The 17,610-nt window shown below is 34.6% G+C and overlaps 1 protein-coding gene across 5 annotated transcripts in view; it reads right to left on the reverse strand.

Moving 5' to 3' along the window:
* The window catches only part of DIAPH2 (diaphanous related formin 2), a 997,375-nt gene that overhangs the window by 524,587 nt on the left and 455,178 nt on the right, over nucleotides 1-17,610 (reverse strand). For all 5 annotated transcript variants that reach the window (XM_077145442.1, XM_077145441.1, XM_077145438.1 and 2 more), the window contains 2 exons: nucleotides 7,355-7,456; nucleotides 5,447-5,541 (listed from right to left, as the gene is read on the reverse strand). In XM_077145442.1, coding sequence (XP_077001557.1) covers nucleotides 5,447-5,541; nucleotides 7,355-7,456 — 197 coding nt within the window. The remainder of the gene's footprint in view (nucleotides 1-5,446; nucleotides 5,542-7,354; nucleotides 7,457-17,610) is intronic.

Consider the following 17,610-nt stretch of genomic DNA (forward strand, 5'->3'; position numbering starts at 1 on the left):
GCTATTTCTTTCAGTCTCCAGTATCTTAGAGTAGCTAGAAATAAAAACCAAAAATCGTGGAACTGTAACCCATGCCAAACTCTGAAATCTGTTCTACAACTAATTGTTGCACTGTGCTTTGAAATTTACTGCTTTTGTTTTATATATGCTATTTTTCACAAGAAAGAAAAAAAAGTGATGATAAAAATATATATATATTCCTTCTAGCCTCCAACGTTCTGGAGCAGCTAGAAGGAAAAATCTGAAATGATAGTATGGTAGCCCGTGACAAACTCTGGGATCTGTCCTGTAACTACTTGTTGAAGAGTGCTTTGAAAATTATTGTTTTTTTCCTTTGCTTTGTATGTAATGTTATACAATAAAAAAAATTAGACGTGCTTGATTAAAGCATTACAAAACAAGATCAAGTGGCACTTCTAACTACTATAATTTTGAAGTAGTAACAAGTTTAAACAATACCTCAGGATATCTGCCACAACTTTAAGGTGACATAAAAATATTTAGTACTTACTTTAGTGAGAAAGTTAGAGGTATTGTTCTTACTATTATGGTCTATTGCCTACAACTGTAATTAAAGGAAATTAAATATTAGTTAGAGATTAATGAAAATAAAGATATAATACTTTTCACATCCATATAGAGGACACCCTGAATTCTATCCATGGATCTCCACAGGGGGCTTTGGATACCTAGTTATTAACTCCTGTCTTATGTATATCTTTGCAAATTATTTTCCAGTAATAATATACTACCCTCTATGTTAACAAACTTTCTTAGAAAATGCCTTGTGATTATGAGCTTAAACTCTCTAACAAGATGAATTTCCTCAGCATTTTAAGAATCATTTGCATGTGATAATGGCCTAAAATAGGACAGTTTTATTTTTCACTCAACACTTGAGTCAATTTTTGAAATTGCTAGTTTCATTTCTTTATCAATATTCTGTATGTAAGTGTTCTAGTTTGCTAGCTGCTGGAATGTAACACACCAGAGATGGATTGGCTTCTAATAAAAGGGGATTTATTTTGTTAGTTCTTCAGAGGAAAGGCAGATAACTTTCAACTGAGATTCTTTCTTACATGGGAAGGCACAGGGTGATCTCTGCTGGCCTTCTCTCCAGGCCTCTAGGTTCCAACAACTTTCCCCGGGGTTATTCCTTTCTGTATCTCCAAAGGCCTGGGCTGAGCTGCGAGTGCTGAGATGAGGTATGCTGAGCTGCTTGGGCTGTGCTACATTGAGCTCTCTCATTTAAGCACCAGCCAATTGTATCAAACATCATTCATTGCAGCAGGCACACCTCCTAGCCAACTGCGGATGTAATCAACAACAGATGAGGTTCACATGCCAATGGCTCATGTCCACAGCAACAGAACTAGGCACCTTCACCTAGCCAAGTTGACACCTGAATCTAACTACCTCAGGCTTTTTTGTCAAGGAGACATTTGAACTGATGCCTAAAATTTATAAAAGTTCCAGCCATTCAAAAAGCATTGTGGGTTGAAAGAATAGCTTGTTCAAAATTCTGAAAATGAAAACAACCTTAGAATGCTTAAAGAACAGAAAGTAGGTCTATATGGCTGGTGTACAGTTAATTGCCAAATCTATTTGACTTTACCTTTAAAGAAAAATTACTGCATTCTGCTGCACCTGAAGCTAACTACCACATGTCCACCCCTTGTCAACTTGGCAACTATATGCATTGTACTGGTTTGAAATGATGTATGGACCCTAAAAAAGCCATGTTTTAATCCTAATCCCATTTTGTAAAGGCAGCCGTTTCTTCTAATCTCTATTCAGTATTGTAAATTTGGAACTGTAATTAGATCTCCCTAGAGATGTGATTTAATCTAGAGTGGTTGTTAAGCTGGATTAGGTGACGACATGTCTCCACCCATTTGGGTGGGTCTTGATTAGTTTTTGAAGTCCTATAAAAGAGGGAACATTTTGGAGAATGAAGGCGATTCACTGCCATGTGAAAGAAAAGCTGAGGAAAAAGGCCTGCCAGTAGCCAGGTCCAGAATGCCACAGTTTTCTAAGAAAAAGTATCTGATTTGATTTTGGACTTCTCTTAATCTCAAAACTATAAGTCAATAAATCATTTGGAACTAACTCATAATTGCATATATTAAAAACTCAGCAACAACCTGAGGATATGATATGTTTTTTGAATTTTTCTATGTGCTTATGCATTTTATGACATTTTTAATTTCTTTCACATAATGAGCTCAGTTTCTAGTTTAAATTTAGATATTTTGAAGCATATGAGCCTTTAGTATTTTTATTAATAAACTTAAAATTTGGGCTTAATCTTGCTGATGAAATAAAAGTAAATTATTATTTTTTTTTAAAGGTAGATATTTATCCTGCCAAATAACTAGAATCAACTAGTTGTCTGGCAGGAAAGAGTCTATTGACCCACTATGCTAGGACATATAATACTGGTGTTAATTAAACTCTCTGGGAAGTGATGTTTCCTAATTGTTTTTGTTGTTATAAGGAGATGAACATGCCATATTAGTAACAAACTATGATTATGCATGGATGGAGTTAAGCACTGTAATCAAATCAAACTTACAACAACGCTAATCTGATACATATTTAATGCTATGCATTATCAATGTGGTAAACAGTAATTAGATATACATGGTAAAAAGCTCTCATATGAATGGCAAATTGAAGTTACTTTTGCCTCGGTGTAACAAATGTTTCTGGGATGGGATGGCAAAAGAGGTGCTATTGATTGTAGTCTTCTCTTCTGTCTAATGAAAGTGTTCCCCTTTGGGGGCTGGAAAATCCAATAATCGTTTCAACTCTGAACCATCCTCCTTACCACAAGATTCCCAGAGGTTTGATTTGTTTGGATAAAAGCAATACTAACTCTAATCACTCAGATGAATTATTTACCATTTATGTCTCATACCCAAGCAGCACAATTCCAATTATGCACACCATTAAATTACACGTTAATTTATTTTCTCCTACAAGTAGGACTAAGAAAAGGAGTTTTAATGGTATAAGATAAGGAATGAGGAGAAATTTCAGAGTATTTGGCATCGAGAAGAAAAGCCAAGTGGTTTAAATAAAAGTCCTCACTGGCAAGCTTTCAATAGAAAGAAGTCAAGAAACTGGTGTGGCAAAGTATGCAGGGATAAAACTCATAGATATATGAAACAGAAATAGAAATAAAGGCTTGGAAAATAGAATGAAAGTTTAGAAACTAGGGAGTGCAGAGACAGGTCCAAATTCACTCACACACAGCAAATAAGAAATGCATGGATGCTGTTGTTTCGTATGCATAGTGAATAATACTAAATCAGCTAACTCAAGAATTTAGACTTCATTTACTAGAGTCTTCAAATTGCATGTAATTCAACTGGACCAGGTTTACCAAATTTAATATGATATATATATCTATGCTACAAAATAAAGTGAAACAGAAAAAAAAAATTCTCAGGTAACACATTTCTACATATATATTTTAAGAACTTTTTGCATATAGTGGGGCATTAAGAAATGAGACTCTATCTCTGATTGTGTTGTATATTTGAAGAGTTGAAAAGATAATTTTGAAATAAGTATTCTTAACGTTACTGTCAAATAAATACCACAGTAGCATTCTGCATATTTATTTTCTTTTTTATTTACCAAGATTTGTGAAGGAAAAGCTATAGAATTTTAATGGGTAAAATGGCTATTTGATTAACTCTTCAGAATATAGTTCTATTTCACCAAAATTTGATTATAAAGAAAAGATCAGAAAGCTTCATTCACTGAGTAGGAGTCAGCAGTTTATTTGCCTTCTTGCCCTCCAATTGAAAAGAAGTAGGAGACCTAAATCATGTTTAAGTTCATGTTTTACTTGTTCTGACTAGTGTGAAAAAAAAAATTGGACAAGGAGGGGAAGGGCACATGTGAACAGCTCCCCATTTTGGCTCAGAAAGTTATGGACTTGCTTGTTAGGAAAAAAAAAGTGTTTGTTTTGCTTTGCTGAGTGTAATACTAATTGAATGGATGAGAATTAATTAATGTTAGTAACAGAAGTCTGTTGCATCATGCCAATTGTTCTCCAGCATAGAAAAAAATTCCTGGTTGAGATCTGCCTGGGACAATTCTTCAAAAACAACAGAATACATGATTTTATTAAGAGTAATATGATTTACAAGTTAAAGTGTAACCTTTGACTCAAGTTCACAAAACTGTTTCAGTGCATAAAGTTATTGATTGATTATTTTAAATGTGGGTTTTTACCTGAAAAAGGGATTTCTTATCAAAGCATAATTCTTATGAAGTTTAATACAGATGTGTCCTGATAATAAAGAGTCTGTATAAACCTTAGTCCTATAGAGAATAAATAAATCTATATTTAAAACATATACATAAGACAAACTGAAGAGCAAGCTGATCATACAAAACATAGGAAACTTCCATATAGATATGCCTGCTTAAATTATAAACACAGGTTCCTTGAGATTTAGAGAGAGTTTAAGGGGAATATGGCAAGATTATTAAAATAACAGCATAAACCACAATGTATTCTTAAAATTAAAGCAAATTGCATGGCTCAAAACTACCTCCCACCCCAAAAAAGCCCCCCAAAGTAAAAAACAAAAAAAAGAAACTTCAATGAATATGGCTTCCTATGGAAAATCTTTGCAGTTCTTCCCTCAATAAATTAAACCAAACAGGACCAGACATATCAAGAATTCTAATATGCTAGATTTGTACAGGACTTTTTTCTACAAAGCATTTTATTTTGTTTAATCCTCACAATACCAAGTATTTTCAGATAAGGAAAAACACTAGTAGTTTTCCAATGGGAGACAGAAAAATAAAACAGAAAAAGCCAGGGTTTTAGAGTTGAGTGGCCCTATTTTGAATTCCAGCTCTGCTACTCTACAACTTACTAGCTTTGTGACATTGGGCAATCTCTAAGCCTCAATTTACTTACCTGTAAAATAGGGACAATAATAATTATCTCATAGGAGTTTTGTAGAATTAAATGAGATAAAATTCTTAAAGTGGTTGGCACAATTCCTAGCACATGGCAAGGGTCTAACAAAGGACAACTCCACCACTTACGCTTTGACCTTGAGAAAGCCATTTAACCTCTTGACCTCTCATCTTTTTTCATCCATAATATGGTGTTAACAATATATACTTAGTGGAGCCATTGTTATAATGAAATGCATGAATGAAAAAGATAGAATGCTATATCTACATATGTATATGCTTAAGTTTAAAAGGACATATATCTAATAAATGGCAGAAGCAGAATCAGATTTGTATCTTCCATGGTGGGTCCTCTCGCTCTCAAAAGAAATGCTCTCTAAGCATTTCTGATTCTATTATTCAAATAGAAAAGAGCATTTTCTCACAACTCCACTGAGATGATACAATCTAGAAATATCTGTTAAAATTAGTTTAAAGAGGAAAATATCCAAGTTACCTGAATTAGGGCCTCACTCAACATGCCTTCATTAACCTCCAGAATACCGTTTTTTATGTCTTCATATGGCATGCGATATGATCCCAGGAATATAGCTTAAAAAAAGCAAAAAAAACCTAATTTTATTAAAAACAGAACAGCATCAAAAATTAAAATTCTTAATAAATACCTGAGTCTAATTTCAAAGATTCAAAATACGAAATTTCTGTCACTAATGTTAATTTACAGAGTTATGGTCAAAAGGACTTTCCATTTGATGGCTTACTCTATCCATCTAGGGAAAATGACCTATCATCTCAGGCTCTAATGTTTACAGCTCATGCATATTTATATACAAAATAAAACAACTACTAACAGCACTCACTAATACATGTTTATGCATATAGACTGACACAAAATGTGTCACAAAATAAGATGATACAAAATAACCCATAAAAATTTATAGATTTTCCTTCCAGCTAGATTTTTAGTTCAGCGTAGAATTTAGTGTGGAGATTTGTCAGATGCCTCCAACACAATACTTCACAGGAATGAAAATAAAGTAACTAAGTAAAAAAAAATAATTCCAATCTACTTTGCAATTCTCCCGTATAAGAAAAAGTTAAAGTGTTAGTATCCCTACTGGCATTCAAGTGCTATAATATTAGCTGCTTTGTATGGTAAAACATGATTTAACCAGTGAAAGATTCAATTGAATACATTTTACATCATATTGGAATAATTCAACAAATTACATCCAGAAAAGCTCATGGATACTTTATGTTTCAAGAGATTTAAGTTTAATTTCCATTAAGCGTACTTTAAAAATAACATACATGTGTTATTATCCCCAGAATATTAAGATATTTCTAAGACATTTTTCCCTCATGAAAGGGTCTGTATGGCTTCACTGGCACCAAAAGAAAAAAAAAAAAAAATGCATATTATCTAGGCAAATGACTATCTAAACATAAAGACCAAACGAAATTACCATAATCTAAATAAAATATGTTGTTAGACATCAACTAGCAATTATGATCATATTGTGATTTTTTTTTTAAAAAGTATTGAACATAACCTTTATAAACTAAACTTGCCATCAAGTAAGCAGTGTACACACTCACAAGAGCTATTTGCAGACTGTTTTACTGACATTTCTATTGACACAAGAATGGCTGTCTATTTTAATCTGATTCTCTAAAGCACATTCCTTTACAAAATAAACTTCCATGGCATTTATTTGTATAATTAGAAATACTTGGTATGTTGAAATTTCTTTTATTGTGTGTTAGTAGGCTCAGAATCTCAATACAGACTACTCTGGTGATGAAAATTTTTTTATTCTGAATTCAACACATAAGGGAGAGTATGTCAATGTAAAATTGAAGGCCTGCTTAAATGAAGATGGTTTAACTATACAACTGCCATATTAGCAAAAGCATATGTAATGTCTGACTGTTTCGTTAAAAGCTACAAGGATCACTGCCCAGTTTTAAAGTGCAGTGGTCAACAATTTAACTAGCTCACATCAAAATTCCTTCAAATATAAAGGGATAGCAGTAAGAGGATTTGCCCAATGGGACTGCAAATACTCTACAAATATCAATTCCATGCCTAGGCAGAAGGGAAAAACAAAAAAACACAACATTCTTTTTTCAAGTCTGCCATGCTTCATTGTCCTCTAATAATGCCTTCTTATCAGTACTTTCCAAAACTTTATTGTTCTAAGCTTCATCTGGCTAGACCAAGTCTCAATTTTGATTTTTTCCCACACTGGCTAAATGGTAAAAGGGCAACCCAAATTATGTTTACACAGAATTTTGTTTCTAGTAGATGCTAAATATGTCTGTTCAAATAAGCTACAACTTTGTTTAAACACATTCAACAGCACCTCACCATAAGCAACCCATATTTAAAAACATTACATACACAGATTCTGGGCCGTTTTGGGATCTAAAACTCGCAATTCTTTCACTTTCTTCTTTGCAGGTGTGATCTTCTTTTCCTCTAAAGCATCTGGATTCTTTTGAACTGAAAGAAGAGATTGACTGATAAAAATAATGGTACTAATCCAGGTACACGGATTAACATTAATAAGGCATATTAACTACATTAATAAAACTCATTCTGAAATCAATAAATGCGCTTATTTCATTAGGTGGACGAAAAGGATAAACGTAAAAATATAGACCTGTTTAGAGTTAAATATCAGTGTTTAAGCAGAACAGATAAGCCAAATAGAACCAAAAATCAATTGCTGCTTCTTACCTAATGTATCACATTAATTACTCCTTTACCACAGACCTACAGCTAGAATTAAATAATAGTAAAATCTCACTAATTTTGATTAATTGAAGACAAGGGCAAACATGCATTTCTCCCAAAATAGGCTCTAATTTAGACAATTCTTCAATTTAGTGAGGTTGCTTTAAAGAACATGAGCTCACTTTAACTGCTAAACAGGCTGCCATATAAAAATTCCTGCTGAGACTGCTTTGAAGAATAAGCATGAACTATTTGCAAGCTGCACAATGCACCCATTTGCAAACACACAACTAAAGATTAGAACACAAGGTTTATTTTTGCTTTCTTCACAAGTTAACAATCCACTTCAAAACTGTTAAAATGACCTGAAATAGTTAACATAATCTGAAAACTATTTAAAGTGATTTTAAAACCAAGGAATGGTTTTAGCTGCCCCACCACCACCACAATCTACTTTAGTCCACCCCCAGATAACCCAAACAAAAAACAAAGGAATGTGCCTCTCTGCTATGAAAATGAAGCTTCAAGTGAAGTATCTAAACCCTATCTCTACAGCTACCATTGTAAGCAAGAGTTGGTACATTTACCTCTTCTAAGAAAAAAAATAGGATTGCAGGTAATGGGACCATAAAAGAATATGGGAAAAACAACATTTTTTCACCCAAGTAGAGTGATATGCTCTTGTCCCCAAACTCATGTTACTAATCTTCATCACTGAATCATATGGCCATAATCACGCTGCTTTATTACTGTTAAAATTATAACTTCATTCTTATATATTTATTTTATTATTTTAATTCATCTAACATCTGTTAGAGCACACCTATTGATTTTCTTTTCCTAAGGAAAAGCTACACATGACCACAGTGCATTTTTGTAAAGGTTACGCATTCATAGATGTTAGCATTCAGAAAACTTTTTCCTAGACATGTTATAAAATGCATCAAAATCGCGCAAGTCCATTGAGATCAACTTTTTTGTGTATTTTTTGTTGGGACCACCTTTTTTAATGGTGAATATATAGGAAAATTAAATAAGCATACTGTACAAAAAACAAATTATCTAAATAAAGATCTAACAGTTAGTTGTAAGCATCACCCATATGACCAATCTAAAATTATGCACAATTTAAGCAGACTATGTTAGAATTACAGTTGAAAATCATATTCTTATGAGACATGTGTAGTAGGTTATCAAGCTTACTCAACATAACGCTATAATTTCTATTATTGGAAGAAACAAGACTTTTAATAGATGGACGCTGCTATTCTGAGAATCACAAGAGCAAAGCAAGTTTAAAATAGCCCCTTAACTATAGCAGGCAGGCCTTCCCCTCTTTCTGGTTTAGCTGTGCTCTCTGTAGAAAATCCCCAAACCCCCTCTCCTTGCAGGCAAGTGAGATAAGGCACATTTCCTGGTATAGAAAGCCCCTCCCCTAGCCTTCGGGAACTGGTGAAGATGCACGTAGGCAAGAGAAGACATTCCTCCAGCCAACATGACAAGCAGTCTCACCACCCTCCCCCTCTCTGCATGGGACATGACTCCCAAGGGTGTGGACCTTCCTGGCAACGTGGGACAGAGATCCTGGAATGAGCTGAGACTCAGCATCAAAGGACTGAGAAAAACCCTAGAATGAGCTGAGAATTAGTATCAAGCGATTGAGAGAATCTTCTCGGCCAAAAGAGGGAAGAGTGAAATGAGACAAAGTGTCAATGGCTGAGAGATTCCAGACAGTGTCGAGAGGTTATCCTGGAGGTTATTCTTACGCGTTGAGTAGATATCACCTTGTTGTTCAAGATGTAGTGGAGAGGTTGGAGGGAACTGCCTGAAAATGTAGAGCTGTGTTCCAGTAGCCATGTTTCTTGATGATGATGGAACAATGATATAGCTTTCACGATGAGACTCTGTGAATGTGAAAACCTTATGTCTGATGCTCCTTTTATCTACTATATCAACAGAAGAGTAGAACATATGAAATAAAAATAAATAATAGGGGGAACAAATGTTAAAATAAATTCAGTGTGAAATAGTGGTACATGAAAGCGCGGGGTAAGGGGTATGGTACATATAGTTTTTTTTTTCTCTGTTATCATTTTATTTCTTTTTCTGTTGTCCTTTTATTTCTTTTTCTAAATCGATGCAAATGTACTAAGAAATGATGAATATGAAACTATGTGATGATATTAAGAATTACTGATTGTATATGTAGAATGGAATGATATCTAAATGTTTCGTTTGTTAATTTTTTTTTAATTAATAAAAAAAAGTAAAAAAAAAAAAAGATAAGTCATTCCTGTGGTGGGGGTCCCTCAACGGTTCAGCTCTGGGCCATTCTCAACTTAAATCAGCCAATTGTTTACCTTGTCTTTAGCATGTAATACAGTCTATAAAAGCTAAGGTTGCCTTTTGTTCGGGGCTCAGACTTTCAGAGGCTACTCAGCTGAGCCCTATGGCCATAGCAAATAAAACCTGCTTCCCGAAACTACGGATCCTTAGTCTCAGCTTGTTCTAACTTCACAAAATGTTCCTGGAGGCCTGCGGCCTTGTTTCTGGTTTTCCTGCTACATAAATAGACAGACTTTTTAAAACAATCATGTTTTTGCCCTGATCAGTCGATATTGACCAGTGGCTATTATTGCCTCAGACCTTGTTTTTTTAAACGCATTCCTAGGGATCACAGCTGCAGGCTTAGATAAATAGAGAATTTAAAGGATAGTAATGAGGCATCAAATTTATCCCTATAGTATTGAAGTCTTCATAAGATAAAAATTGCCTGATTTCACAATGACTACAAAATGGCACTTGCTTTAGGATTCTTTTATTACATATATTTCCAGTGCTTACAAAACTAATTATTTGAAATTACTTGGATGGGTCTGAAGAGTTTGGGTTTTGTTTGCTTCTTTATTTTTTTTAATAGTCATAAAACAAAATTTCAAATATTATTTTTGTCATCAATGCTCCTATAGTCCCCAGGTTCTTAATGAGGCCACCCATCAAATATGACCTCTCCCTGTGCAAATGAAAAACCATAAAGTAAATGGATTTGAATCCAGTAGATCCCATTAATTTGAGTACTTAAATTGGCACTGCTAATTGACAGAATAATAATGAAACATTATGAAATACTGTGTAGGAAGATAACGATGCTAATAATATATTTGTATTATTCACAAGCAGTAATCACAGATATGCAAATGAAAACAACCAATGAAATACTATTTTTCTGTCGATAAATTAGAAATAAGAACAACGAAAAAAGATTAATGATACCTAGTATTGATGAGGATGCAGAGAAATAAGAATATGATTATACCATTAGTGGCAGCAGAAATTAGGACAACATCTTTAAAGAAACATCTAGCACATTTGAAGTTGTGCTTACTATAAATATAACCCAACATTTCCACTTATAGGTCAAATGGTCAAAAGAAACAAGGATGTCACTGAATATGGAAAACAACACACATGCCCAGAGATTCTAGAATGGATAAAAACATGGCATATTAATATAATGAAAGACTGCCCAGTAGTTGTGACTGTACTATAGTGAAATATCTTAATAAAGATACATCCCAAATACAATTCTGAATAGAAAAAATAAAAGCGGTGGAAAATGGTAGACACAATACAATTCATCTAAATAAAAAACAAAACACATAGTCCATATATATTATAATATAAAATTCACATATTGTTTATAGATGAGTATATAGATAGCAAAATTATAAAAAAATGGAATAAATACTCAAGAAATTCATGATAGTGTTTGCCTTGGGGAAGAAAAGTGATACTGGAAAGGCGGAACCTAGGAAGCTTCAACTTTAACATTTTCTTTCTTTACAAGCAAAGATCTGAGGCAAATATGACTAAATGTTAGTATTTGTTCATTCTGGGTGCTTGGTACGAGATTGTTACATTAGCTTTTGTCATTTTCCATTTTTTTCAACATAAAAATAAAAATCATATGATTAAATTACATAAATATATGCATCCCTTTTACAGTTTATACACTGTTAGCCTAGGAAATCCCAAAGATAAAGTGGAAACAGGAATAAAAAACAATTTAGAAGAGAATAATCATTAAAAAAAAAAAACAGTTAACAATAAAGATTAATAAGTTTGGTAAGCATCTATGATTTTGTTTTCTATTGTTTTTTAACTTATGTTGTGAGGAATAATACCTTTATTTACCTGACTTACAGAGGTAAAGCTGATGCAAAATGCAACAAGAAAGAGTATTTCTGTCTTCTCTTAAATGCTACATACTACAGCTGTGAAACTTCTGCTCTCCACATGGCCTACTGCTGCACTATAACTAAGGTATCTTCCAGAAAGGTAGTCGTTTTGACATCTGCACAGTACTGGAAGGGATAGGAATGGCATTACCAGGGGTGTTCCTGAAGTTTAGAGAATATTAAACAAGACTAAGGGTTCTAATGGTGTAAATCACACACATACTCTGTAATAATTTCCTAATTAAGGAACACATCTTACTGGCTGTAGTTTATACAAGAACCAACACCCCCTCCCTCCTCAAATCAGAAACAGTTACTCCAAATTAACATCTGCATAACTAATATACTTGTACATCTGTTCATTAAGCCAATTACTAAACACGACTAAATGTCACCAGAACACTATGTTTAACAATGTGCATAGATAATATTGCCTATTTTCAAATGGGCCTCAATAACTCTTCTGCAGGTAATGTATATTTTAGGAAGGACAAATAAAATTGTCTGAAAGGTTATAGGGAAAAATTTCTCTCATTTGAAATGATAATTTAAATATTGAAACAGAAGTAGAGTTCTTACCTCAACCTAGAATTTGACAAATGAGGTAGTTAAATTGTTCCTGTTAACTTTTAACCTACATGAAGTACCTTATTCAAGTTATAGTTATGCCCTTTACCCACAGGATGTCTGTGGCTTTGTAAGTATGGAACTGACATTTTCTAGCCCATCCTAGACACTCAGAGAACTGCATATTATGTTAAATTTTATAATTCATAAATCAGTGAGTCTGGCAATAAACATCCAAGAGCTGAGTAGGTCAAGAAAAGAGGAGTACTAAGAAAAGCATAGTACTCAGAATTATAATGCTAAAAACCAGGATAACTAAGTTAATAGGATATTTCTTGTTGAGAATCTAATTTGAACAATCATCATATCCAGACTTTTCTATTTTAATGTGGTCCATCTGAGACTGGTGCAAATCCTACATACAATTTAATTTAAGCTAAATGCAGTTTAACCTTGCTGAGCAAAACTCATCAAAATAAAACCCTGAAATATTCATAGCCATCTCAATTTGACAACATAGGATACTTCTGTCTAAGGTTTCACATATATATCTGAGCAAGCCTAGAAGATCAATGTTGTGGGTCCTACCAGGGGTTTATTCAAATGAAGAACTCCTGGGAAACCATTTATCCTAAAAGAAACTACTTTGCTAGCTCCTTTTCATCTCATGAATATCTCTGCTTGACTGTCCAGTAAAGCTTCTCAAATTTAGAATATTCCAAGCCTAACTCCTAATCTTACCCCTAAGCCTGATCCTCCCAAAGTCTTCTCCATCTCAACAAATGGCAACTCCTCCCTTCTATTTAGTCAAGCAAAAAAACTACTATTCGGTCATCCATGACTCTCTCTCACAAACCATGTCCACCTCTGTGCCAGTTTGAAAGGATGTATGTACCCTAGAAAAGCCATATTTTAATCCTAATCCCATTTTGTAAAGGCAGCCATTTCTTCTAATCCCTATTCAGTACTGTATGTTTGAAACAGTAATTAGATCATCTCCCTGGAAATGTGACTCAATCAAGAGTGGTTGTTAAACTGGATTAGATGGAGATGTGTCTCCACTCATTTGGGTCGGTCTTGATTAGTTTACTGGAATCCTATAAGAAAGAGAACAACAAGAGAGAAAGCCAGGAGATTCTGAGACAGTGGAGAATGACATAGCCATGAGAAGCCGAGTTCACCAGCCAGCGTCCTTTGGAGATGAAGAAGGAAAATGCCTCCCGGGTAGCTCCATGAAACAGGAAGCCAGGAGAGAAAGCTAGCAGATGATGCTGTGTTCACCATATGCCCTTCTAGATGAGAGAGTGTGTTAGTTAGGTTCAGTTGTCAACTTGGGCAGGTGAGCATGCCTAGTCTTGTTGCTGCTGACATAAGCCAATGGTACGTGAACCTCATTTGTTGTTAATTACATCTGCAGTCGACTAGGAGGCATGTCTGCTGCAATGAGTGACATCTGACTTAATTGGCTGGCGCTTAAATGAGAGAACGCAACGTAGCACAGCCTAAGTAGCTTGGCATTCCTCATCTCAGCACTCGCAGCTCAGCCCAGGCCTTTGGAGATGCAGAAAGAAGTCACCCCGGGGAAAGTTGTTGGAACCCAGGGGCCTGGAGAGAAGACCAGCAGAGACAATCTTGTGCCTTCCACGTAAGAAAGAACCTCAGTGGAAAGTTAGCTGCTTTTCCTCTGAAGAACCAACAAAATAAATCCCCTAACTCAACAACAAAAAGACAGCCAACCCAATTACAAAATGGGAAAAAGACTTGAACAGACACCTCTCAGAAGAGGAAATACAAATGGCCAAAAGGCACATGAAGAGATGCTCAATGTCCCTGGCCATTAGAGAAATGCAAATCAAAACCACAATGAGATATCATCTCATACCCACCAGAATGGCCATTATCAACAAAACAGAAAATGACAAGTGCTGGAGAGGATGCGGAGAAAGAGGCACACTTATCCACTGTTGGTGGGAATGTCAAATGGTGCAACCACTGAGGAAGGCAGTTTGGCGGTTCCTCAAAAAACTGAATATAGAATTGCCATACGACCCAGCAATACCATTGCTAGGTATCTACTCAAAGGACTTAAGGGCAAAGACACAGACGGACATTTGCACTTATCACTGGTCTCCCTTTTGCCTTTGCTCCTTGTCATTCTATCCCATCAATTAATTAAATAACATTATTGTTCTGTTCAAAATCCTCCAATGGCTTCTCATTTTATTCAGAGTAAAAGCCAAACTCTTTACAATAGCCTTACATGCCCTACTCTATTTCACACCCCCTCCTTGGCTACTCTGACTTCATCTTCTACTACTTTTCTCTCATTTACTCTACTCTAGCCACACTGGCTTCCTTACTGTTCTTCAAATATACCAGACCAAACCCCAGAGCAGAGCCTTTGCACTTCCTTGACTATTTCTCTAGATCTTTGCTCACTTCTTTCAGATCTTTGTTACATGTCACTTTCTTCCAGAGACTTTTTCTAACCATGTGGTTCAAAATGGCAACCCTCCCTCCTGGCACTCCTTTCTGCCCTTTCCTTGCTTTAAGTTTCTCTATTGCGCTTATCACCATCTGATATAACAAATGTCTTATTTGTTTATTGTCTATACTTTCCACTAAGATGTAAGCTTCATGAAGAACAGTGATTTGTGACTGGTTTGTTCACTCTCCTATACTAGTACATAGAGTAGTGTCTGGAAAAGAACAAGCACTCGATTATTTTGTCATTTATCTTACATATATATTCTGACTTGTGAAAAATTATTTAGGTAATGAGGTTATGCATTCCAATATTTCCAACAGCAAAAGATTATGCTCGTCAGAGACGGGATTTAATAAATTTTGATACAGTGGGCATTGTTTATAAAAGCAAAAAATCTGAAAGAACCCAAAGGTCCATCAATAGAAGACTACTTCATTAAACCATGATATATCCAATACTGTGCTGTTGTATTAGTGACCAAGAAACCTCTTAATGTAAGGATATAGAATGATCTTCAATAAATATTAAGTGGGGAAAAATAAGATGTTCAGCACTGGGCAATATATGTGAAAATTTATGAAAAAAGGAGGGCAGGATAGTTATATGTATTGCTGGTGTATGCATAAAATATTTCTTGGACAATAAACAAAAAAATGATCACATCAGTTACTTCATAGGGAGGGAACTGAGTAGCTGGGGTGGGTAGAGGTAAAAGGGAGACATCACACTGTATACTATTTATACCTCTTGAATTTTGAAACACGTATTTACATTTATCTATTCAAAAATGAAAATTTTAAAGCCCGTCAAAATAAACAAAAGGATGGTATCAATAAACTGTCATTGATGAAAGCATAGGGTAGAAATGCCCTGTAACACAAGTTGCCCACTTGAGACTGCATCAGAGAAAAGTAGGTCAGGCTTCAGAGGAGCAAAGGAGGAATAAAATGACATTCACCAAATACTGGCCTAGCCCCTGAGGCATGTTGGACTAGATCAGTGAAAATGAAATAAGCAAAATTTTAACATCACACTTGCATGTTATAAGCAGTGGAGGGTGTGGGGTAAAGATTTAACACTTTCAACGTGCTTAATTACTCCATCTTCTTTGCAACTGTATTATGTTTGATACCCATATTTCTTATTATTAGTATCAACAGATTGGTTTTCATATTTCCCATTTAAGATTTACAAAAGTAAGTAAAGTGCAATACAAATATTAAAATAACTGCACAAACATTTGCTGTAAAGACAAAAATAGCCACGTTACAAAAACATAACTGTTAGTTGGTGAACAGCACTATCATGTCTGTAAAATTGCCTGAATTTGTTATATTAAAGGCAATTTAAGAGTTTCAATCAGTTACAATGCCTGAAAAGGAAGCTGCAAAAGTTAAACACACAAAAGTCAAGGACAACTTAGACATCTTATATATTAGTGAGCCTTCTCCTGGAGAATTCCTAAACTAGTTGTGGAGAATTGGAAAGGACTATAGTTCCTGCAATGCTCACAGAAAACATAGGCTTGATGAGGAAGCCCAAGCCAAAAAGTGTTAATATGACTACTTTCTGATCACCTCTACCTCAACAGACTCCTGGAGTGAACAAGAACCTTGGAAAAAGCAGTTGAGGAAAATTCTAGGAATTGCATAACTGAGGGTACAGGACTATGAAAATGTAGGTATTAATGGTACAGCATTTATAAGCTTTGGTATCTTGTACCACAAGGGTAATGACATCTGCTTCATGGAGCTGTTATGAGAAATAAATGGAGCACAGATTTTAAAGTTCCAGTAATATAATACAGAGGTTGAAAGGCTTTCTGTAAAGGGCCAAATAGTAAATATTTTAGGCTTTGTGGGCCACAATATAGCCTCTGTTGTAATTATTCAACTCTGCCAACATAGCATGAAAGCAGCCATAAATAATAAGTAAATGAATGAACATGGCTGTGACCAATAACACTTTATTTTTACAAAAAAAAAAAAAGGTGACTGGCCAGATTTGTCCTGCAGGCCAAAGATTGCCAATCTCTAACATAATAAGTGTTTAGTAAGTGACTAGTCCCTTACCCTCTTTGTAACTGAGGTCAATTTATTCTTGCTTCAACTTTTGAAAATATGTGTAAAATGTTCAATTGTTTCATGGCAAAGAGCATCTAGAAGTGCCTTTCCATAATTATTGACTGATAATTTTGTTTTTCAAATGGTGTTCACATAATCAAACATATTTATATTACACATGTTTATTAAATGACGTAATGTGTCAATCCTACAAGGACCAACTATTTTGATCCCAAACTGTAACTGTCTCCGATTTTATTTCCCTTATATTCTTATATGACTTTATCATATATAAAATGACCATAAAAGCAAATCAGTCATAAAATAAAGTTACAAATTAGGTATCCTTGAATGAGAGTTCATAAGGAACTACAATGTTTAGTAATGCCTCACTTGAGATATGCTGATTTATGATAAAATGAAAAACTAGTTCTATTTTAAAAACACATAATCAGACCTTTGAATTCCATATAATACAGTTCTCCTATTTTATGCACATAAAAATATTACTGAGTATCTGAATTTGGTTTGTTGTTGGCTGAGCTTGATGGAAAACAACCAGAG

This window comes from Tamandua tetradactyla, chromosome X (genome assembly GCF_023851605.1).
Source record: "Tamandua tetradactyla isolate mTamTet1 chromosome X, mTamTet1.pri, whole genome shotgun sequence".
Taxonomy (NCBI): domain Eukaryota; kingdom Metazoa; phylum Chordata; class Mammalia; order Pilosa; family Myrmecophagidae; genus Tamandua; species Tamandua tetradactyla.